General features: G+C 39.7%; 3 protein-coding genes across 11 annotated transcripts in view; 2 read left to right on the top strand and 1 right to left on the bottom strand.

Moving 5' to 3' along the window:
* Nucleotides 1-926: 926 nt before the first annotated feature.
* LOC109955106 (CD209 antigen-like) lies at nucleotides 927-5,817 on the top strand. The gene is made up of 6 exons (XM_020590952.1): nucleotides 927-2,550; nucleotides 2,909-3,025; nucleotides 4,620-4,871; nucleotides 4,977-5,140; nucleotides 5,316-5,452; nucleotides 5,667-5,817. The coding sequence occupies exons 1-6, from the start codon at nucleotides 2,433-2,435 to the stop codon at nucleotides 5,815-5,817; spliced, it is 939 nt and encodes a 312-aa protein (XP_020446608.1). The 5' UTR covers nucleotides 927-2,432.
* Nucleotides 3,741-12,441, bottom strand: ttc8 (tetratricopeptide repeat domain 8). Of its 4 annotated transcripts, XR_002274219.1 has the most exons (16): nucleotides 12,205-12,441; nucleotides 11,588-11,708; nucleotides 11,425-11,488; nucleotides 11,159-11,318; nucleotides 10,885-10,974; nucleotides 10,575-10,798; nucleotides 10,387-10,474; nucleotides 10,165-10,275; nucleotides 9,909-10,048; nucleotides 9,627-9,801; nucleotides 9,336-9,458; nucleotides 6,910-6,993; nucleotides 6,587-6,817; nucleotides 5,001-5,088; nucleotides 4,694-4,803; nucleotides 3,741-4,526 (listed from the first exon to the last, which is right to left on the bottom strand). XR_002274219.1 is itself a non-coding variant. In XM_020591003.1 (14 exons), the coding sequence occupies exons 1-14, from the start codon at nucleotides 12,316-12,318 to the stop codon at nucleotides 6,701-6,703; spliced, it is 1,518 nt and encodes a 505-aa protein (XP_020446659.1). In that variant the 5' UTR covers nucleotides 12,319-12,441; the 3' UTR covers nucleotides 5,993-6,700. The 4 variants fall into 4 exon arrangements, 3 of the variants coding, with proteins under 3 accessions (XP_020446659.1, XP_020446660.1, XP_020446658.1); XM_020591003.1 differs by lacking the exons at nucleotides 3,741-4,526; nucleotides 4,694-4,803; nucleotides 5,001-5,088 and having other exon boundaries at nucleotides 5,993-6,817; nucleotides 10,575-10,660; nucleotides 10,754-10,798; XM_020591004.1 differs by lacking the exons at nucleotides 3,741-4,526; nucleotides 4,694-4,803; nucleotides 5,001-5,088; nucleotides 12,205-12,441 and adding an exon at nucleotides 12,067-12,185 and having other exon boundaries at nucleotides 5,993-6,817; nucleotides 10,575-10,660; nucleotides 10,754-10,798.
* A 315-nt stretch (nucleotides 12,442-12,756) lies between these two features.
* eml5 (EMAP like 5) overlaps nucleotides 12,757-23,308 on the top strand; it is a 36,894-nt gene continuing 26,342 nt past the window's right edge. For 3 of the 6 annotated variants that reach the window (XM_020590935.1, XM_020590937.1, XM_020590934.1), the window contains exons 1-4: nucleotides 12,758-13,545; nucleotides 19,891-20,050; nucleotides 22,051-22,149; nucleotides 22,522-22,590. In XM_020590935.1, the coding sequence (XP_020446591.1) occupies nucleotides 13,349-13,545; nucleotides 19,891-20,050; nucleotides 22,051-22,149; nucleotides 22,522-22,590 (525 nt within the window). In that variant the 5' untranslated portion in view covers nucleotides 12,758-13,348. Of the gene's footprint in view, nucleotides 13,546-19,890; nucleotides 20,051-22,050; nucleotides 22,150-22,521; nucleotides 22,591-23,308 lie in introns of all 6 variants that reach the window. The other 3 variants (XM_020590936.1, XM_020590938.1, XM_020590939.1) reach the window with 2 other exon arrangements.

A 23,308-nucleotide genomic window follows, 5' to 3' on the forward strand; every position in this document is an offset into this window, starting at 1 on the left:
TCGTGGGGGTGACCTGCTCATGATCAATAACTTTGGGGAGCAGGTAGGTCAGTGAAGGATATAAGTTAAAAATATTAACTCTCTTTTTTGTGTGTGTCTACATCTGATTTTATACTTTTTAATCATTTTATTTAGCTTTATTTTACATGAAAGTGACTTTTTATGGTTCACTTGCTCACATATAAAAGGTCTTCATGATGTTTTTAAAAAAATGTGTTAAATAAAATGAATGTAAGGCCTAATGCTGTCATCAGAAAAAATAAAAGATATGTCATCGCACACGTGTAATTTTAAAAAACACTAGGTGTCTTAGGAACCTAAAATCAACCATGAATAAACTGCTAGAAGCAGCACTGATTGACACATTGGTTGAGTGTTAGATATTACTTATGATGAATATTATTATAGTTACTGTAATAACTATACATTAGTACATTTTCTGGATGTATTAAATAAGCAACTGTTTGCTAACAGGTTCATCATATCAACTTAGATTAGTTGAGTTCCTTAGTGTTAAACTCTTACAGTAATAACTTATATTTTGATTATAGCAGGGTGTTCCTGACATATTCACACCTTTGATTCATCAGAGGATGGTATGATGAGATTTGACTGCCATTCACCTGGAAACACACAATAAGAATATGGGCAGAGCTTGGGGGTGGCCAGAGGTGGCACTGGGCACCCACAGAATCTGATTGGCCACCCCTGGTGCCACCCCTGCCACAGTCAAAATGTGAGGCTCATCACATTAATGAATGAAAAATAAAAAAGTGTTGCCTTAAATGCAACTAACATTTTCTAGTCCTTTATAATTGATATTAGTGAAATTAGTTTTATTTTATGTCAAATTAGTTTTATTTTATGTCATGCATGCAGCATGATCTTTGCATTCATTTCCTGATTGTGTTTTTGTGGAGCACTTGGCATGATTTGCCTCAGTGAGGTGAACAACTGTGCAGCAGTGATGCCCCCAGCCAGGAGTAAATAAGGAGTGCAGCCAAAGTTAGCTAAAGAAAGCACTATATGTATCTCATTTTTACACAGAATAAACAATTTGATTCTTAATAATGTCTGATTTATTGTTAATTTACTTTTAATGTATTTCTTTGAGTCTGTGCCCACAACCTGGCCACCTATTCAAAATTTTCTAGATCCACCCCTGAGTAAAAAAACAACCACACAACTCTCATCACAGTTCGATTCAAATAGTTTCGCCCTGATAGGAGCATGTAGGTCACATCAAACTGTTTTCATCTGGGCCCTGCAAGCCAGTGAGAAAAAGACATAAATATGAAAAAGGAGAAAATATGTCCTAATGTCAGACTTGCACCCCATCACTCCAAGTAAAGATCTAATGAGAAAACACATTTTCAGAACCTTTAGAATCTATTTGATTTATTTACACAATTAGGGTATCAACTCCTGTGTCTGCTTTCTTACAGCAACTCATAACTGACAACTTCCCAAAAGTGAGCAGCAGCGGTATGTGGTGGCAGGATGGATTCTGGATCGGCCTCACTGGCGTCATCATGCGGGGAACATGGGTCTGGGTTAACAATGTGACTGAGACAGAAACAATGTAAGCACCTCACAGACTGGACTGTTATCACTATTAATTGCTATAGTTTGAATTCTAATCGTCATGACTAACAAATACAATGGAACTAAATTCTGATCTGAATAATTTTGATTTGTTCAAGGTACTGGAGATCTGGACAGCCTAACCCTAGTGGACCTCAGAGTGGGAACTGTGCTGCATTTTATTATTATATTGATGCCAGGGGTACATGGTACAATGGAAACTGCCAAGACCATCTACTGAATTGGATATGTGAGAAGGAGCCAGTGCAGGCGTGAGATCTCCCAAGTCACAGTAACTGAACAGCAACTTGTGTGAGTCTAGGCAAAAATTGTACAAATGAACAAACTACAGCACAATATCAAAGACACTGTATGTGATATTTTTCACTTCTTCAGGTATGTATGGAATGAGAAGACGTGTGTGCACTGCAGTAGTTGCCCTGCAATAATTATATTCAGCTGTTTGAGGTGCAAAAATGCCAAAAATCTTTACAATACTCAGTAGAACCAAATAAACATGCTCATGGTACCATTTCATTAACGTGTTGATTGATTCCCCTGGAGGTGTATACCAATAGCTGAATAAATGAGCTGGGTTCATCCTGGTGAGTACAACAGGTCATTCTTGTTTCAATGAAACAAAAAGAAATAACTAAAGAATCATGTCAGATAAACTGGATAAACGAGAAATCGTCTCTTTTAGGTGGCCAGAAAATGACACCCCCTGTAAATATTTAACAAATGAACTTGATTTTCTGTTTGTAGTGTTACACACACACAGGACAATGACCTGACAAACAGTCTCTCTGGAACAAACACGTTAGACTGATTTCATCTTAACAGTCACAATGGGAGACAAAGAAAATTTGGGTGGCACTTTTGATGGCGTCTATAACAAACTGGTTTATCAAGAGGAATTCAGCACAGATGAGCATCCTCTCTATTCAAGCCAAGATAAGCAACAAGGTATTGCAAATATAAAGTGAATTATTGAATGTGTACATCAACAAGAAGCTGTTTGTGTTTATTTCATTCGTTAATATTGATCTCTGATTTTACTGGAAACTGGAAACACATTCTAATTTCTGTGTCATTCTTCATATGCATCCTTGTTTTGCTATAAGTTTAAAAAATGCATGCTTTATTGGTTTTAGCCCCTGTTTAACAAGATACAGATGTAAGATGAAGTAAAAACAAATGTTCTTAGAAAGGTGTAAGATATATTTTGGTCAGTTGTCTGTGTATTACTTTAATACTGTTGAATTGTTACCACATCGTGATGCAGTTTATGGCTCTGGTATTGATTCACCACCTCTCTGTGTAGTGTCCATGTCCATGCTGAGACCTGAATCCAGTCTAAATCATTACAAACAGCTTGCAGTGAGCCTGGCAGTGCTTGCTCTCATTCTACTGGCAGTTGATATTGGCCTGGGAGCCTATTGTAAGTCACTGCTAACCCATCAACAGCTTCTAGATTTACAATATTGTGGTTTTGGATTGTCGTGAGGTCACAACAAGGTAACATTTTCACAATTAATAACATTAGGATTTGAAAGGTTGGAAATAAAGTTCATCAGCGAGAAACAAAAGACAACAAAAGAGGTACAGGTGTGACATAGTAGGAAAATCTGATTTACTTTAAAGCTGCTATAATCAGTGTGTTTCTGTTAATGATGGTTCACATGACTGTGTAATATAAAAAATGTCACCCACCCAGAATGATCACATGCAGCTCTCTTCAGTCTATGTGGCCTTTTAACATCATTGAACCCACTGTTTCAGTTTTACGGCCCACAAATGTACTGTTTTGGTTCACTCTCTTATCAGCAGTGTCTCCATCTGAAGCATGCAGCTGTTTTCAGTGACAAAGCTTTGATAGCCCAGTGTACACCATGTACATTTTCCAACTAAAATGCAGATGTGGAAAGTAACTAAGTACATTTACTCAAGTACTGTACTTAAGTATAGCTTGGAGGCCTACTTTACTTGAGTATTTTCATTTTCTGCTACTTCATACTTCACTACATTTCATTGATAGCTTTATTTACTACTTACTTTTCAGAATCAGATTAATTAATCAGATTTAAAAAACACAGTATAATCATAAAGCTTTATTGATCCTTGGTGTGAAATTCACAAGCTATCCAGAAGTATGTGAAGTACTTTAAGTTGTAAGTATAAGATACAGTAGGTAACTTTGGCTCCACCTTTTCCAGCTGCAACATTAAAGTGATGAACACAACAATGCATCAGTAATTATAGTCTAATATGATGTGCAATGTGCCGATCTGCATTGCAAGTACTTTTAGTACTTTAAGTATATTTTGATTCTAATACTCTTGTGTATTTACTTAAGTAATATTTTGTATGCAGGACTTTTAATTGTAACATAGTGTTTTTGCGGTGTTGTATTGTGACTTTTACTTGAGTAGACAACTTGCGTAGTTCTTATACCACTGCTAGACAGTCAGACATTTCCTTGATGAGTCATTGGAGATGAAAACAGAGCTAAGAGAAAAGTTAATATTGGACTTTAATTCATTAAGTAGACACAAATAGACCTCCAAATGAAAGCCCATGTTGCTCTGTGTCTGCTAGAAAATGTTTGCTAAGGTATTTGCCATTTAAACTTTATAAGATAAAACATTCTGGTTACTTACATATTGTTTCCAATGCCTCCAAGTGATCATTAAAAATTTATAAATCTAGATTTATTTATTTTTACAGGTAATATCAATGGAATGTTTATAAAAAACTGAAAAATCTTTATTATGTGTTGGCTGGAACACAGCCTGTAGTTGACACAGTGGCCTCCACACTCTTAAAGATCAGCAGCTCCCTGCATTAGCTGTATGACACCTGGCAAATGTTACATTTACACTACAATAACTGTATTAAATTCCCTCTGGTTGTATGTATTAACTTGATCTTTGACACAGATACTGAAAAACAAACAAACAAAAAAGAACTCTAAACAGATGCTTTGTGTAGTTGTGTGTAGATGTTTTGAATAACACTGTCTTCACTACTTACAGACAGCAAACTTACTGGTGGATACCACACAGTAGCGGACATCAGCAGTGAGGTGGCCAAATTGCAGGCTACTTACAACGCCGCAGTCCAGAGCAGGGATGAAGCCAAGAACCAGCTGGCAAAAGAGATCTCCGAGCAGCAACTCGTCAAGTGGGAGCTCGAACACCAGACCAGAAGAAGCAAAGACTATGAAAAGCACAGTGACAAAATTCAAATGGAAATTGCAGCATTGAAATCTCACATGCCAATGATTAGTGAGAGCGTTTTCATTTGTTGCTTGTGTTATCAAATTATTAAAAACATATTTGATTATGACCCCTGCCAACAAGATTATATGTTTCCATTTTATTTGGCAACAGGGGAAGGCTGCAGACACTGCTTACCAGGATGGACTTTCATGAACTCAGTGTGTTACTACTTCGCTTTCTCTGAGGCCCTTTCTCGCAGATCATGGCAGGACGCCAGAGAGTTCTGTAAGAAACGAGGAGCTGATTTGGCAGTGATAGACAGCAGAGAGAAAAATGTAAGACTCAGCATCAACACATCGATATTTCTGGCAAAAAACCTCCAAAACAAAAAGCACCAAGTTCTTTACATTTGATTTTTGATCAGGAGGTTGGTGTTGCATGGGAGCCAACAAATAAATGCAGCCTATATGTGTGTGTTTACGTGTCCGTATACATTTCTGATGTTGTCAGCTTGCAGTAAGTAACTTGATAAATAGTTATCAAGACTCCTCGAGAGCCATTGTCCAGAGTGGCTTCTGGATTGGCCTGAGAGATGTGGAGGATGAAGGGATTTGGAAATGGCTCGACGGAACCAGGCTGACTGAGGGGTAACAGCTACACACTGAAAAGTGGAGTTAAATATTGAGACTGTAGGAGCTGTCAGTGTTACAAATGGTTGCAATAGCACATTCACATACTTACAATTGTGGCTATCATCTGTCAGTAATAAAATGAATAAATAATGAATCATATACAGTATTTAAATATGCAGTGTCAGAGCACATATTATCGTTCAGCAAAGTAACTCATCATTTATTTCAGGTTCTGGAATGACGGCGAGCCCAACAACAATGGTGATGAGGACTGTGCAGCTACGTATCCCAGACGCAACATGTTTAAGGCCTGGAACGATGCTCCATGTAATCATGACTTGAAATGGATTTGTGAAATGGCACCGAGGCTTGCAAGTTAATGTAATTAAAAAAAGTTACATTTAGTTTTAGTTAGTTGGAATGAAGAAGTAACTCCACCTAAGAGACTTGTGAATTGTTCCTTTTATTGTCATGTCCATATTTGTTGAAACTACAAAATAGCAAGGAAGGTTAAAATACAAAAAATACATCTGATTTATGAAATGAACTACAAAATGTCAGTTAATTTTTTAGTTGCAATACATGCATTTTTACTATGTACATACATACATGTCACTACTATACAGACCTGTACTCTATACAGGCCTTCACACAACATGTACAATCCTATAAGTCACGTTGCGTGACAGTGTTTAGAGTGTAAGTTCAGCAAATGTCACAGACATTTATTTTTAGATACACTTTAAACACCACTTAGTGTTAATTTAACCACTTCCTAAATGGGAATTGTGTTCATTCCAGCCTTTTCACATTCTGCAATGAATTATATGAAAAGAAAAACTACCAGTGGCCAGGAAGTTTGTAGATACAAACAGCTTTTAGATCAGAGGAGAATCACCAGAAAAGTGCAAATGAACAGATAAGAGACCAATCACATCCAAATCCAAATCCAAAACTGATGTGCAGAGTTTTATCTGAAAATTCTTCCTGTTGTACTGTCTCCAGTGGAATACAACACGCTCTGTTCAATTTGGTTTTACATGGACCTAATAAAGTGGCAATTTTGTAAATATGTGCTATTTAATAAATAAACATAAACCTAATGTTCATTTGTTGATTTCCATGTCTGACTATCTGCCAAGCTTTTACCATTTTAATAACTTTGTGTTGTGAAGACTGTTGGCTGCCACAGCGGTCTCTGATCTCTGACAGCAGCATCACTCAAACTGAAACCCCTCTCCACTGAGTGCACCGTCCAGACGCTCACAGCACCGCAAAATGCTGCCGAAGCTGCTTAAGGAGCTGTTGAGTGTCAACATGCTCGGGAAAGGCGTCCTCAGACTTTTGGGCCGCAGTGTAGCTGCTCTGAAGGTCTCCAATCTGGACATAGACAAAACATCACTTTGGCAAAGTTTATCAGTGAAAATATACCTTGTGTCGTTACCTACTGCGTGTTGTAGATGTTCAATTACCGTTTCACAGAGAATGGAGAGGTTGAAGTGTGGCTCATACATGTGAGGGCACAGTGATGCAGCAGTCTGCAGGTAGGCTTTAGACTGCATCAAAGATAGGACAGTAAGAGCATCAATGACATCAAATTTTACTGAAAAGACCTTTCAGTCTTGTTATTTTCATTGTAATGTGACTGGGAAGCAAAAACCTGACATAAAAATTGTAATTGCCATTTGTATATGCAGAACTTGCTTCCACTACATCTATGCGAAGTACGAATTACAGCCGGAGCAGGCCATGTTGTCAGTTCAGTGGCAGTTTAGTTCCAAGACTATAGCTATTACTGATTTACTGGAGAATGTACATACTGTAAACCATCTTAATGCCACGATGCAATCAAAGCAACTAAGAAACAAGGTATATTTTTGTGTGGTTTGAATCACAGCATCTCTACACAATATTAAGTAGGCACACAGCCTGTGTTGCTAGAGGGTAATCAAAATCTCTTACAGTAATGTACAGTGCCTTGCGAAAGTATTCGGCCCCCTTGAACTTTGCGACCTTTTGCCACATTTCAGGCTTCAAACATAAAGATATAAAACTGTAATTTTTTGTGAAGAATCAACAACAAGTGGGACACAATCATGAAGTGGAACGAAATTTATTGGATATGTCAAACTTTTTTAACAAATAAAAAACTGAAAAATTGGGCGTGCAAAATTATTCAACCCCCTTAAGTTAATACGTTGTAGCGCCACCTTTTGCTGCGATTACAGCTGTAAATCGCTTGGGGTATGTCTCTATCAGTTTTGCACATCGAGAGACTGAAATTTTTGCCCATGCCTCCTTGCAAAACAGCTCGAGCTCAGTGAGGTTGGATGGAGAGCATTTGTGAACAGCAGTTTTCAGTTCTTTCCACAGATTCTCGATTGGATTCAGGTCTGGACTTTGACTTGGCCATTCTAACACCTGGATATGTTTATTTGTGAACCATTCCATTGTAGATTTTGCTTTATGTTTTGGATCATTGTCTTGTTGGAAGACAAATCTCCGTCCCAGTCTCAGGTCTTTTGCAGACTCCATCAGGTTTCCTTCCAGAATGGTCCTGTATTTGGCTCCATCCATCTTCCCATCAATTTGAACCATCTTCCCTGTCCCCAAGAGGCCCATGATCACTCTGGATGAACTGCAGAGATCTACAGCTGAGGTGGGAGACTCTGTCCATAGGACAACAATCAGTCGTATACTGCACAAATCTGGCCTTTATGGAAGAGTGGCAAGAAGAAAGCCATTTCTTAAAGATATCCATAAAAAGTGTCGTTTAAAGTTTGCCACAAGCCACCTGGGAGACGCACCAAACATGTGGAAGAAGGTGCTCTGGTCAGATGAAACCAAAATCGAACTTTTTGGCAACAATGCAAAACGTTATGTTTGGCGTAAAAGCAACACAGCTCATCACCCTGAACACACCATCCCCACTGTCAAACATGGTGGTGGCAGCATCCTGGTTTGGGCCTGCTTTTCTTCAGCAGGGACAGGGAAGGTGGTTAAAATTGATGGGAAGATGGATGGAGCCAAATACAGGACCATTCTGGAAGGAAACCTGATGGAGTCTGCAAAAGACCTGAGACTGGGATGGAGATTTGTCTTCCAACAAGACAATGATCCAAAACATAAAGCAAAATCTACAATGGAATGGTTCACAAATAAACATATCCAGGTGTTAGAATGGCCAAGTCAAAGTCCAGACCTGAATCCAATCGAGAATCTGTGGGAAGAACTGAAAACTGCTGTTCACAAACGCTCTCTATCCAACCTCACTGAGCTCGAGCTGTTTTGCAAGGCGGAATGGGCAAAAATTTCAGTCTCTTGATGTGCAAAACTGATAGAGACATACCCCAAGTGACTTACAGCTGTAATCGCAGCAAAAGGTGGCGCTACAAAGTATTAACTTAAGGGGGCTGAATAATTTTGCATGCCCAATTTTTCAGTTTTTTATTTGTTAAAAAAGTTTGAAATATCCAATAAATTTCGTTCCACTTCATGATTGTGTCCCACTTGTTGTTGATTCTTCACAAAAAATTACAGTTTTATATCTTTATGTTTGAAGCCTGAAATGTGGCAAAAGGTCTCAAAGTTCAAGGGGGCCGAATACTTTCGCAAGGCACTGTATATCTTGTCTCAAAATATGATAATAATGCTAAACTGATTTATCACCCACCTTGTAGGAACACTAAAAAAAAATCTGTACTGTATTGGGTGTATTTGATAAATATCTTTTACTAATACAGGCTACATTACCCTAACATTATTAATAATGACACTTTAATGGTTCTTAAATAATGGGCTGTGTAACATATTAGAAGGCATAAAAGGAGAGCACTATTATCTTATCCTCATATTTGAACAGTGGAATAAAAGTCATGACACTAAAAGATGTCTTCACCTGCTCAATGCGACCTTTGCGCAGCTCCAGCACAGCCAAGTTGTTGTAGGCCTCAGCATGGTCATTATTGAAAGCCAAAGCCAGTTTAAAACACTGGTAGGCCAGTGTCAATTCTCCTATGCCCTGTAAACACAGAAGACATGCAGTTTGTACTAACTTCTGTTTGTATATTGTATGCTTGCAAGTTCTATTTGGTAACAGTCAATATTTGATTTATTTGACCTGTAAACCATATAAAGATGGGTGCCAACTATCAGATCATACTGGGATATTTCTTCATTGTTAACTCACCACAGCCACATGCCCTATGTTGTACCAGACATCGGCCTGCTCTTCATCATTGGCTACCAGGGCCAGAGCCCTCTCAAATGAAGACAGAGTCATGTCATACTGCTGGGCATAGAAGCAGCACAGCCCGAGGTTGTTATACAGCTGGCAATTATACACCCCCATTTGGAGCAGTCGTCTAGCGAAGGGAAAAGCGTACTGAATCACAGATGGGATATAACTTCTCATTTCATACAGGTTCTGTAACACTGCGTTATATAAATTATACATAAAGGTTAGTCTGACCTGTAGAAACGCAGGGCGATCTCAGGCTGATCAGTGTAGAAGTGACTGCTGCCTATACAGGCAATAGCCTCCACATGGGTGTTGTCTTGCTTCAGCACATCTTTGTAGTACTCTGTGGCTGATGAAATGTTGTTCATCTCCTGTGATAATGTCACAATACAGACAGTAAACAGAGGTCCTTATTGCATTTTGGCAGCTGTATCTTGAGAGTGGACTAAGCAGAGACTATAGTAAGGACCACGGTGACATACTGTACCTCATGTATGCGGGCGATTCCTGTTAGAAGTGTGACCTCACCAGGGAAGTGGTCCAGGCCTTGCTTGAAAAGGTTCAGTGCTGTTACTGGTTGATCCAAACGTTGATAAACCTAAAAGCAAATGCAAATATAAAAGGTTTTCATTTCATTTATTGGCAAACTTTTTTCATTATTTTCCATAAGCGGATAACTTGATGTGTTGCTACAATTTCTCTACACTACCTTTGCAAGGTAGAGATATGTATCCACCACCTCTTGGTGGTTGAGAGCTGATTGAAACTGTTTTTCTGCTTCTCGATATAAACCAAGCCTGCAGAGGTCCAAGATATTAATCATTATTTAGATTATAAAAAGGCTACTTTTATAAATTTCAGAAATTCTGATCTCATATATTTTGGATATTCACTTGCCTGTAGTAACATTTTCCCAGCTGAACCTTCCACCACCAGTCTCTGAACTGGGCATGTTCAGTAGCCTGAGCAGCCAAATCTAGAGCCTGGTGAAACAATACATTTTTGTTGCAACAGTCAAAATCTTGTAGTGTAATGTTAACCAATTCTTTTTGCTGTAAATATAATGCAACACTTACATTTTTCACATCATTTTCATGGTGGAAGATGTACTCAAACAGTGTCTGAGGAAAGAAATGATGGTTGGTTGACATGTAAGGAAAAACCAATGATCATGGTTAATTTTAGAAAGTCACAGTCACAGTCTCACCCTGGATAAATTAGGTTTTTGCGAATACTTGGCAAGATTTAATCTTGACAAGTTTATAAATGGTCCATCTGGGTTGGTTAACATTGAAGCCTGGAGAAAGAGTAAAAAAAATCTAAATGATCACAGTCAATAAAGTAACGCAATAAATAGATAATAAATAGTTATCATTATATGAGATTACAAAAGAAATTATGGTCTTTTTGCTGAGTAAGATATAATTGTGTTTTACATGCAGTCTTTTTGTTGATACAAAATTTCAGGCATGTTTACTCACTGTTCCCAGACGGGTGAATCTACCAGAAGCACTAGTGACAGGACGAGCAGTGCTTGCAGTACGGGGGGTTTTGATGGCCTGCTCCATTGTCCCAGGACGCCCTGACTGTGTGCTGGGTCTCACAAATCCTGTGATAGGACGTCCTGATTGTGTCATAGGCCTTGAATTTAGAAAATAATCCTCAGATCAGCTCTATTACTTTGATGTCAATGTCATCAATGGTAATATTCCCCAGCATTATACAAGCAGTGTCCGGCAAAAAATACCTGACAGCCGGTGAGGGACCTCCACCCTGACTTGTTCCAGGGAGTCTCAGTGATGTTCCAGGGCCTAAAAGAACGTCCAGCCTTATTATCAACACATTTAACTACTAGATAAATGTGTGAATTATTAATTTTCATTATGTCACTGAGAAAAGTTGATACTTACGTGCAACTTGAGCAATAAAGCTCTCATCCAGCATCATCTCAGCAATCCCCTCTTGGTCCACCTCAACTTCATCTATGTATACCATCTCTGTAAGAGCACGGGTTTTCAAGCTCCAGGCAGCCTATAAAAACACACACACACACACAATGTCAAATGATGTAAAGGGCTTCAGATGTCACATCCTCTATTGGGTAAACCTGCTACAGTCAGGACCTGTGTTGAACTATTCCACATGACAACAATGACAGAAAGGAAAAGGCTGCAATCAGTTACCTCTGAGGTAAATAAGGAGTCCTTAAGACAGCATGCAGTGATTTAATGAAAGAAACATAAAGTTGAGCACAGACGTGAATATACAGGGGGAAAGGGGTAAAATGAAAACAAGCCACGGTGCAGAAGAACTCAAAAGGTGAAATGTAAAATGCAGTGCCATAGTAGCGAATATGATCCAGCAATAGGATACATGAGTTAAATAATACCTGTAAATTCAACGTTAGCTAAGTTAAAGTTTCGAGGTTTCGACTAATCAGGATTCTGCACACGTTGCTACAGGTTGCAGGATTTCCATAATAAATCGCTAGCATGCTAGGCTAGCCTGACTAACTACACCCCAGTACCTGGTCGTATGGGTTGTCTTGTAATATTTTTGTACAAATATCTGAACATTGTTGGAGTTTCCTCCGCCTGAAATAGCTCCACGCCAGAAACAAAGGGTCCATCGCCACCTCCATTGCTTCGTTCGAAATGAAGTAGGTGACGCTACAGAAATCGGCTAGCAAGCTCTTTAGCAAAGCTGGACCTATGGCAAAACTGAAGCTTCCTCTGTTGCCCGGCAACAACTGAGGAGGCGGTCCTTCATTGCCGTATTTTCCTGGGATGAAATGAAAAATAAAATTAGCAAAAATATATTACAGTTTGATGTTTAATGGATAATATAACGGTTTGATTTTTTTCTAGTGTTTATGGAATAAATACAAACATTAAATAATTTTAGCACTAAATAATTATTTGTTAAAGAAAAATTAAAATAGCCTACAAAAAGCAGAATAACATTGAAAATGTAATGTAATTTAAGTTAGGTTTTTAACCTTTTAAAATGAAAAAAATTCTTCTTCCACTTCCTTTTCTTCTTCTTCTTCTTCTTCTTCGGCTATTTATGCTATGTTTGTTTTTTCCAAAGTGGAAAACTGCCTTTTTAATTGAACAGTATCAACAACCATACAAACATTTTCAGGAGCTAGATATACGGTGTATTACAGCCTAAGGAATAAAAGCAGCTAATGATGACCAATAAATACTGGCTCATCTTGGATAACTTGTTTAGTCGTGACTGAGTTGTTCTCTCCGGCTTTTTTCGTTAAGGATGAGTTACAGATTCTGATTGGAGGACAGGCTGATCCGTCATCTTTGTGGGCGATGCTAGTGGAATAACTGTGCAGCTCCATCTTTGTAGGGTTTGACAGGAGCTTTGACCTGTGTCGAAGAGGACTGCAAGCCTGAGGCTGAATAAGCACAGGAAAATTCTTGCAATGACTATAACTGCTTAGAAACATGTTTCTTTAATAGAGACAGTGGACTTTAATTTTATCAGACAGCAAGACTAAGAAAATGCCTAATTTCAGCATCCTCCTTTGACTGGTGGAAATCCCACGGTACTAATGGGACACGTGCTTACCGTTAAAATAAATCATTTTTGGTGAATGACACTGTATCGGAAAGCCTACGTGATAGCAACAGAGAAACACACGCGGAAGTGCGGACATGGCTGACAGAACTGCTCCTAACTGCCACCTGAGACTGGAGTGGGTGTACGGATACCGGGGACATCAGTGCCGCAACAACCTGTACTACACAGCCGCAAAGGAAATTGTCTATTTTGTCGCCGGTGTGGGAGTTGTGTACAACACCCGGGAGCACAAGCAGAAATTTTACCTGGGACACAACGATGACATAATCAGGTACTGTAATGATACATCCATAGATGACAGTTTGTCTCAGCACCTTGGACAGCACCAGGCTTACAGCAGAACAGGAAACATTTAGTCTTGTTATTGTACTGTAGGTGCTGGTGTCACCTTGTGTAATGGGATTTATTGTTTTATCTTAATAGAGAGCTCAAGGGAGCATACGCCTATGCAGCAGCATCTTGTGGAGTCCAGTGTCTGACTCAAGGACACTCCAGCAGGGTAGATGCGTTGAACCAGCCCTCCAGGCTGAAGGGTGGTTTCTCCCACTACAACAGATTAAACTGCTGGAGTACACGCCTCGTGTTACCTTCTTGTAGTTGTAGAGCTGCTGGATTATTAAATTAGGGTTAAGCACTCACTCACAATTAATAATTTAATATATAAAATAGCTCTTAATTTTACCAGAGCTTACAAGTGATGCCTTAAAATTGTCTTTTGTTTGTCTTAAACTTAAGGAAATGTAATTTAGAACTATAACATTAGCAGTAGATCAAGTCTGGTAAATGTGGAAATGCTTCATAAATGATTTAAACTATTAATTGGTTATCAAAATTACTTGCTGTTCAGTTTCTTCAGACTGTTTTGAATCATGAATCATCTACACCTGCTGGATTTATTGCTATCTGGTAGCAGACATGTTTCAAAGCAGCAGCTTTCTTGTCCTATTTCTCCATGACAAGAGGAACAGTATTACTAAAGTGCAAATCTGAAAAATGCACTTGAACCTCTAGGTGTCCTTGAAGGACTCCTTGGATTGAAAAGCTTTCTGCTGGTTGTGGTACTGTAACTCATCTCTGCATGGCCAGACAAGCACTGAAGCAGTGGTTCTTTGACAAAACACAGCAAAGTAATCATTGCCACATCACAGATGTAATGATCCTGCATTTCATTTCTGAGCATGCCACACAACAATGACCTGTGTCCAATGCTCCAGTGCCTGTGTTGACAGGTGTGCGTGGGTTGGCCTGGTGATGACTAGCATTATATAGTGTGTCGGTAGTCAGCTGGGCTCCTGCTCCATTATTAATCTGACAATAGAGATGCTAACCTTGCACTGCCCTGTGGGTGAAGGCCCTGGAGGAGTCACTGACTGAACCACCCTTTACTATTTGATGCAAAAATGAAACATATCAATTAATTAACTATTTGATGCAAAAATGAAACATATCAATTAATTAAAGCAGAATTAATTAAATGAAAAGGCTAAAGCACTGAATTGGTAATCAAGTCAAATACATCTATTGCTTACTATTGCAGGCAAATTTGTAAGGATTTAGCTTGAACTCATTTGGTGTCGTTTGTGGCCACGTTTTTTCTGTAGCCAAGCTGTGAAATACATGAGAAACATTGATGATGTGATATCTTGTGCTGCCTGCTATTGTTGGCACAGACAAGGTAGTGTGCATATGAAGCTCTCATAAACACTTCCTTAAACTAGTACTGCTGTGGCACAGCTAGTAGCAGATTCAATGCTGAATAACTTCAGATTGCTCTCATGTTGCACTAACTCATGGAAGAGATGCAGCAGTTGCTCTCTCTGTTACTCTTCTTTTTCTTTTCTTTCTTTTTTGTCTGCTTTGGCTGCTGCTATATTGTGTGTGTGTGTGTGAGCTACATATAAATTGGCGTTTTGAGTTAACAGAGTTCACTGCTGCCCTTGACGAAAGGCAAGGTTGCAAGACAGTCTGGGCTTCCTGAGCTGGTCTGTGCAGTGTTTTAATGATGCTCTTTGAGAAATGTAAATGTGTGCTGGTTGTTGGACAATAACATAGAAGACTGAGAATGTTAATATGCTGCAATAAAAATCCACTTCACCTTAGGGATGTTAGCAAAATGAGCAGTTTTGTTAATGCTGTTCAATTGTTACACACTGTTGATGCTTGGATACATACCCAGTCTGAAACTCAGAGAACCTCAGGCTACTGCTGAGGATACACTCACAGGAGTGTATCCATACTGCAAAGCTTCATCTCTCCTTGTTGCAGTAATGTTGACATGCAGGACATGTTCACACAGACCTGACCGATGCACATGAATACATACAGTACAAACTTGCATGCACACACTAAAAATAAGATACATTGCCGAGTGTCTTTAATTCTGTTTAGGCACTTGTGACCACAGAAAACACAGTGCTCTCAATCCTGTTCAGGTAAAGAAAGATTAGAGGTGTGTGTGTGTGTGTTGGGAGTGGGGTGGGGATCAGCCTTTTAAGATCCCTACCCCTCTTTCTGCTCATTTTCTAAACCTTGTGTAGTTTACAGGGCTGAATGGCAAACCTCCATACACTTTGCACAAATTATCAAAAACTGTAGCTCCTGAAGTGGGAACGAATGTTTAGTCTTATTTACTTCTTATTTAATTATTTTCTTAGATTTACAGTATTTTGTTATTGTTTTATACTCAGTAAAGAAAGGTTTTGGTTCCCAACTTCAGGGTCAGGTACCCATAAAGGTAATGTTTTGTTTTTCTTTGTTGTAATGGTCCCTTAGTTAAACCTGAGTGGTACTGAGATGATTACCAGAGTAAAAAACAAGAAGAATATTAAATGTTGCTACTCACACTGTTTGGTTTTACCTCTTCAGGTTTCTAAAATAATTCAGTTGGAGAAAAAGTAGTCAGTGTTTGGTTGAAATAATCAGAACCTGCGATAAAGAATCTTTAGTAAATATGTTACAGGAAGGTTGCAAACCCTATTAATTGTTTCTGCACCAGGATCTAAAGAAATCAGTTAGGTGCTTTATTTTATGTTGTTATGCCAAGCTTTGGCTGATTAATGTTCTTTGTTATGACAGAGAGCTGTTATTAATGAGAGCCTGTTTTGGGCTCAGGCCTGAAGACTCTCATATTGTACTGTCTTGTTAATGTTAGATCGACTCCAGCCGGAGTTATGGATTATAGATGCCAGGCCGAGACCGAGCTTGGAGTGATGTAGTGCATACATTTCTAACAATGTTGGTGAAGAACAATGAACAAATGATTATTTCATGTTAGAATCAGCTTGAAGATTCAAACAATAAATGTGTCAGGTTTGCAGAACTGTATGAACCAGTGGTGTGAACAAACTCTGCATATTAATGTGCAAACTAAAGTCAGAAGTACAAAACTGTGTTCTGTAATACAGGCAGTATAGTTGAGTTTGGCTCTGCAAACAGTATTACTGTCACACAAATGGAAGCTGTACATGTGGAACAAATGACTGGTCTATTAGGTGAGCGTGTGGGAACACTTGTTGTTGGGAACATTTTTAAATATTCCTGCATGTGTCTTCCTTTGTTTTAATTCATAAACAGTTGAGCTGTGTCGTGATGTTTCCTCAAACACTATCTTCTATTTATTTTCTTTGTATAAAAATTGTAGACTGTAGAAGAAGCACACACACTACCGATAATCTTTACTGTTGACGACTATGCTGCCTGCTTCCTTTGCACGAATTTCCAGGTGCTCTGTGCAGACTGTCAGTGAGATGCTGATGCCTCCGGGTCCCTTCATCACTGTGAGTAGCTGCCAGAACACTGTGAAAGGCAGGGTGGCCTCTGATGCACACATCTGTCTTCCCCAATTAGGATCCTCCCAAACTTAGTTACTTAACACAATGGCAAGATTCAGCATTGTTGTTGTCAAGATTTGGAAAACCTCAGACAGATGTCTGGTTTGAGTTATGAATGTTTTACACAGATGAAGTAGAAGGGGCTCACTTTACCCTCACTTATGTAGAAACAGCCTGGATCTCAATGATGGCAAACAATAAATTATTAATAACATCATAAATATTATTTTCAACTTCTATATTTTGAGGATTGGCAGCTTTTAAGTTACATTAAAGTGAATATATTTAAGTTTTGTACTGAAGGAGCATTTTGAAGACTATTTTTGACATCGTATAAACTGATTATTCAAATAATCTAGAAGATTATCTATAGATTAATTGATCATGAATATAGTTTTCAGTTGCAGCACTGTGGATAAGTTTACAAAATTGTATCTAAAATTCTAGATGACCAATAAATCATTATGATGAAATGACAGAAAAAAGTTTTCCCAAAGCCCAAGGTGACACTGGGAAATTATTATTTTGTCTGACCAAAATATAACTTATCTTTACTATCAACTAACATTTTTCTGTTATTTTATAATTGATATTGGTCAAATTAGCTTTATTTTTTATCAAGCAGCGTGATGTTTGCATTCATCTCTCTGATTGCGTTGTTGTGGAGCACTTGACGTGATTCGCCCCGAGGCAGGACCCACTGTGCAGCAGCCAGGCCAGAGTTCACCAAAGAAAGGACTGTGTGTCTCATTTGTACACAGAATATACAATTTAATTGTATATTCTGTATATGTATATTACATGTATATATGTATATTCTGTGTACAAAATATACACTGGTTGCTGTCTTTGCTCATGTTATTCCCTTTTCGTCCTCCTCCCTATGCTTAGTCAAGCAGAGCACCGTTGTACAAACCTACTGCTTTGTTTCATTTTAATTATTCTAATTTGAGTTTTAAGCACCTGGTCTATGGGCACATGTTTCACAATGTTCTGATGGTCCACAAACAGGGATTGTGGAATCCTGGGAAATATCCTGTACTGTGTAGGCCTTCAGAAATGTGCCACTTCCCTGCTTCTTTTAATACACTGTAGGCAAAATCAGAAAACATTGCTGAGGGTCTCTCATCATTCCTACCATATGTACTATAGCTGTCTCCATTCACAAGTATTCATGTTGAAGCACAAATGTTATTACTGACTTAGTGAGTAAAAAATATTTATCTCGTGCCTTTTCATCTTTTCTTGTGCTGCATCTTTGCATCTTCACCTTGGACAATCATCTCTTCATGCTGTTTATGTGCCTCATATCTCCACTAAAACAGGCTGTTTAATTGCTACAGGATTTTGCTAGTTTTGTGCTACAGCACTTGGCAGATGGAAGCCAGCCGCAATCAAACAGCCGTAGCCTATATCAAACAGGAGAACCGTGGTGATGCACTGCAGGCTAATTCATTAGTGGTGGCATTTAGAAAGCTCTTCACCTGACAGACATAAATGAAATTGATTCTGTTGTAGCTGTCTTAAAGACTGAATTGGTTTTTACAAGCAGAGACATGGACATACCACACATATTAAAGCTGGTAGGACATGGCACATGGCTAAAGAGAAGGTTTAAATAAGCAGAAGTGGCTTCTGCAAATATTTTGGGTCTGAAATAGACTCCATAGCTGTTAGATAATTTATTCTTCAGCCTTCATATTTCATGTCATTCCAGTGTCAAACCAAAGAGATGTGCCGTGCTGTACCTGCTTCTACCAAAGCAGTTTTCCCTGCTGCGTCTGTCTGCATCTCAAAATGTTCCAATCACTTTTCACTTCCTCTGAAATCTATTTTTATCTGCTTTGCTCTGATTATATAATTCATAAAAAGTAAGATGGGAAATGGTGCTAGATTGCAGGGGGGTTCAACAGAGAAGGGGGAGGTGATGAGAATGAACAAGAAGGGAAGGCTGAGGGAGGACAAGATCAGGACTGGCACATCTAACCCACCTCAGCTTTCAGAGATGTTACACCACTGAGCTTTTTCAAGGCCATGGTGACAGTGTTTCCAGATGAGGTGTCACCAGTCAGATAGGAAAATTCACACTGAAAACCTGCAAGGAGAAACACAGTGAGTTCTTGAGGAGAGGTAGAATGAGGCACTGCAAAAGTGGAGGAAGGCCATGTTGGTCGTGAGCTGCTTTGCCTCCAGGCTGATGCTGCCTGGCCTGCAGAGCCTCTCTGGACAACACCAGGATTAGACATTCTGGAGAGCAGTTGGTAAGACAAGCAGCTTGATTATAATGGAGGGAGCTCCTTCGTAGGATGAAATATATAGACCAAGAGAAACACTTGACCAGTGAATCTCTCAGGCCTGCCTGGAATGTGACTGGCAGGTGCTAAAAGGAGCTTGCTGTTCGGGTGGAGATTGGCAATGGTTATAGCCAGGAGAGGTACAAGTGGAGGGGGTTATGTAACGGTGTTAAAAACATATGCCTGGTGATAAAAGAAACCCCAGATGAACTGCAAGAGGTGAAGGGAGCAGAGAATAGTTCAAGGAACGTTGGAAAAATGGACAAAAGTGGAGAAAAGTGCAATTCACAGATTCACCTTCACTGCGTTAAACACTTTAGGCACACATAAAGCAAGGCGGTGTCTGTGTATTTGAGCATGGCTGAGTTAACTGAACCACTGGACCACCTCATCAAGCTGCCCTTCTGCTTCCATATTCAGAATCATCACCAACTGAATGTGTTCATTTCATCTCATCCCAGTGGTTTTCTCTCTGTCTCACTATCTTTACAGTTTAGCTCTGCATCCTGAGCGGGTGTTGGTGGCCACAGGACAGGTGGGAAAAGAGCCTTACATCTGTGTATGGGACTCCTACACTGTGCAGACTGTGTCCATCCTCAAGGACGTGCATACACATGGCATCGCCTGTCTGGCCTTCGACCTCGAGGGACAGGTACTATGACACAGTAATGCTAAATTTAAATAACGGTTAGAGAATCATCTGAATTGCTCTGGCTTTGTTTAATTTATTGTCCTCTTGTATTTTATTATTTTGACCCAAATAATTGGTTTCCGAGAACATAGACAGGGCTGAGCGTCACCAGAAAAGGTCAGTTTAACCAGCCCTGGGGCAGCATTCTAAACTCCATTCAAGTGTTACAGGTTTTTTGTATCTGCCAACCCTACTGGGCTGAGTTTCTGAATGATACATCTGTGATAGCTCCAGCAGCTGCACACAGACGTGCTCTGCTTGGGAGATTTTGCAGGAAAAACAAGCTGCAGTATTTGTACCTCTACATCACACAGCTTGACAGCACCTGGTAGTGTTAAGGTGAGAAAAGCTTTCACACGTGAGAATCCTTAAAATACTCCTGTAAAAATAAGCAACAGAATGGCATCCAGACAGTAGAAACATGCAAGATATACTTGTTATTTGTTAGTCACTGGATCATTCATGCAAACTAAGATCTTTATTTGTGAGCCTTTTAGTCAGCTCTCTCCAGTCTGGCCAGTAGCTAACACCTAAACTTTATTTGGACTATAAAATCGACACTTCGCGGAACCATCGTTAGGTTTTTATCTTTGCACATCTGTCTTTTCCTTCGCTGTCAGAGCAGAGTTATACCCCCTGTATTTTGCAGGATGCGAGAGGGAGATAACCCCTATTTTGCTGCTCAGATAGAGAGCCGGGGATTTAGATGGAATGTGACAGTGTTTAAAGCCAGAGGAGGGTCATTCACTTTTCAGTTTAGCAGCTCTATTAACTCTCCTCTTCCTGAAGAAGAGGAAGTCAGAGTTAAACAAAGGACAACCCTGAGGAATCCCTGGTGCCGTATCCTATTAAAGCAGTGTCAAAAAGCCACTGATGTTTGAGACATCTCTAGATTTTTGAGATACAGTTGTGCTGTCTGATACAAAAAGCATATCTCAAGATTTTTGTTTTTATTTTATTGCTATCGTTCTGACTCTTCTAGCCAGTTGTCTAGAGAGATCACATTTAAGATGCAGTGATATTTTATTGATTAAAACTTGCCTGCAAGCAGATTATTTCCACATGAAACTCTCATTAACCCTGGAGGAGAATCCACAGTCATACATGTCACTGTGTGAGGGTGTATCATGGTGCTTTGAGCTGAAAGCAGGCAGTATCCTGACTTGTTCACAGTGATAATAGGAATGTAATTACAATGTTAACCATCTAAGTTTAACATATTCGCATGCTAATAATTGGCAATTAGCTCTAAATGCAAGAAACAATTGAGGCTGATGAGAATGTAATTAGTTTTGTAGGTATTTGCTCATAAACCAAAGTATTGGAAACAAGAAGGTTAACATTTAAAGTTATTACATTCATCCTGAGGGAGACCTGAACGACTGTAAAAAATTTCATGGCAATGCAGTCTAATAGTTTTTGAGACATTTCACTTTCTACCAAGTGGTAGCCCAACCGGCAGCTTGACGTCCCTAGCCATACTGCTAATGTGGCTAAAACAACTGCTTGCATTTTCAACTTTGTCATCCACAGGGTGGATTCACTGGGTTTTTTTAATACAGCCTTTTTGCTCATCACTAAACACAGACCTCTCCAATACAAATGCAGATGTCTCACTAGAGACTTCTGCCCATGACCAAACACCGATTTAGCAGTTGATCAAACGTGACGTCTTCTACTGTGTAAAGGAGGCTGCAGAGTGGACAAAGACGTCCATACAGTACAAGCTGCTGCCTTCTCTTCTGTTCCGCTGCTGCTGTGATAGGACGCTCCTCTAGCAAAAGCACTCCAGTGTGCTCACTGGAAATGCTGGACAACTGTTCCGTTCTGCTCTGTAGCTGTTAGGAGCCTGTTCATTGTGGCCATGCTACAGCAGAAGTAGCATGGTTGTTTTGCACTGGTTAGTGCAGCAGAGCAGAATCTGTTCAGTCTGTGAGGTGTGCACTTTGCTCTCTTTGCAGTGTTTGGTGTCTGTGGGCTTGGACTCCAAAAACACAATCTGTGTGTGGGACTGGAGGAGAGGGAAGGTTCTGGCAGTCGCTCCCGGACATACAGACAGGGTAAACGCTTTGTTCTTCTCCACTCTCTGTCACAAGCTCACCATCGACCCTCAATTAGCTAGAAATGCAGGATGGAGTGCCTGCCCAAAGGGGACATAAACAAGTTAGGCCTGATTGATTGTGAGCTTCCCAGAGCCTGTGTGAGAGGGTGCATGGTTAATTAAAAGGAATTTTAAAAAGATGAAATACAGGCAGCCATTGTTTTCTAATTCAGCCCACACACATTATAAAACAGCCAGTGCAAACTAACAGACCGAGACGTTTTGCTTTTCCTCTTTTTGCAACATATTAGAAGTCTAGACTTTGTGTGTGGTGTGGTATTTGTGTTTCAGTAAGCCAATATTTAATGGATTGCATCTTTTCTCCCCACAGATATTTGACATATCATGGGATTTGTACCAGCCAAGCAAGCTTGTGAGCTGTGGTGTCAAGCATATTAAGGTAGAGATGCATCCTGGTCTCTACGCTGCCTTATCTGCTTTATTGCCATGATCTTTTCAAAACTGTAGAATAAACGTATGCACATTGACTTTATTTCACAGCCCATGGTTATTAGGCACTTAGCATAAGAAGAACAATCAATGACTCACAGTAGCTTCTCTCAGATTTGTAGTAATTTGCCCTGCAGAGAGGGAAAATGTCTTTGTATGTGGGACCATGACGCTGCCACTTCAGCATTTAAACTGCAGCTGCTGCTCGCTTCCCTTTTCAAGCCTTTCTCTGTTGCTTCTTTTTCACAGAAGAGTGGCGATCATAAAATCTTCAGTGAGTTTGTGCAGGGTGTCTTCTCCAAGCCCTCCCTCGGGACATGTAGTAGTGTTCCTTGAGTGGCATGGCCATTAGAAAATAACAAGGAGTTCAGAGCCACAGAGGAAGCTTATTTCCTAAACAACCGGGAGAGAGTGAATCTTGCTCAGACAGAAAATGTACCAGCTGACCCTGTGACGCTAAAACATAGTGGCACACTTAAATGGGTTTGATGCAGCCAGGAGGGTTTAGCCTACTTTGTGTATTTCCCAGTGGTATAACAACCCTCTGATGACTCCTCATCCCAGTCCATCTTGACCTGCCTCCTCTCATAGTAATTCTCCCCTGAAATATTCCCCCAACGCCATGGCACCAAAACCCCCACTGGTGCTGCAGCCAACCCCCTAGTCTG

Source organism: Monopterus albus, unplaced genomic scaffold, assembly GCF_001952655.1.
Source record: "Monopterus albus unplaced genomic scaffold, M_albus_1.0 scaffold13.1, whole genome shotgun sequence".
Taxonomy (NCBI): Eukaryota; Metazoa; Chordata; class Actinopteri; order Synbranchiformes; family Synbranchidae; genus Monopterus; species Monopterus albus.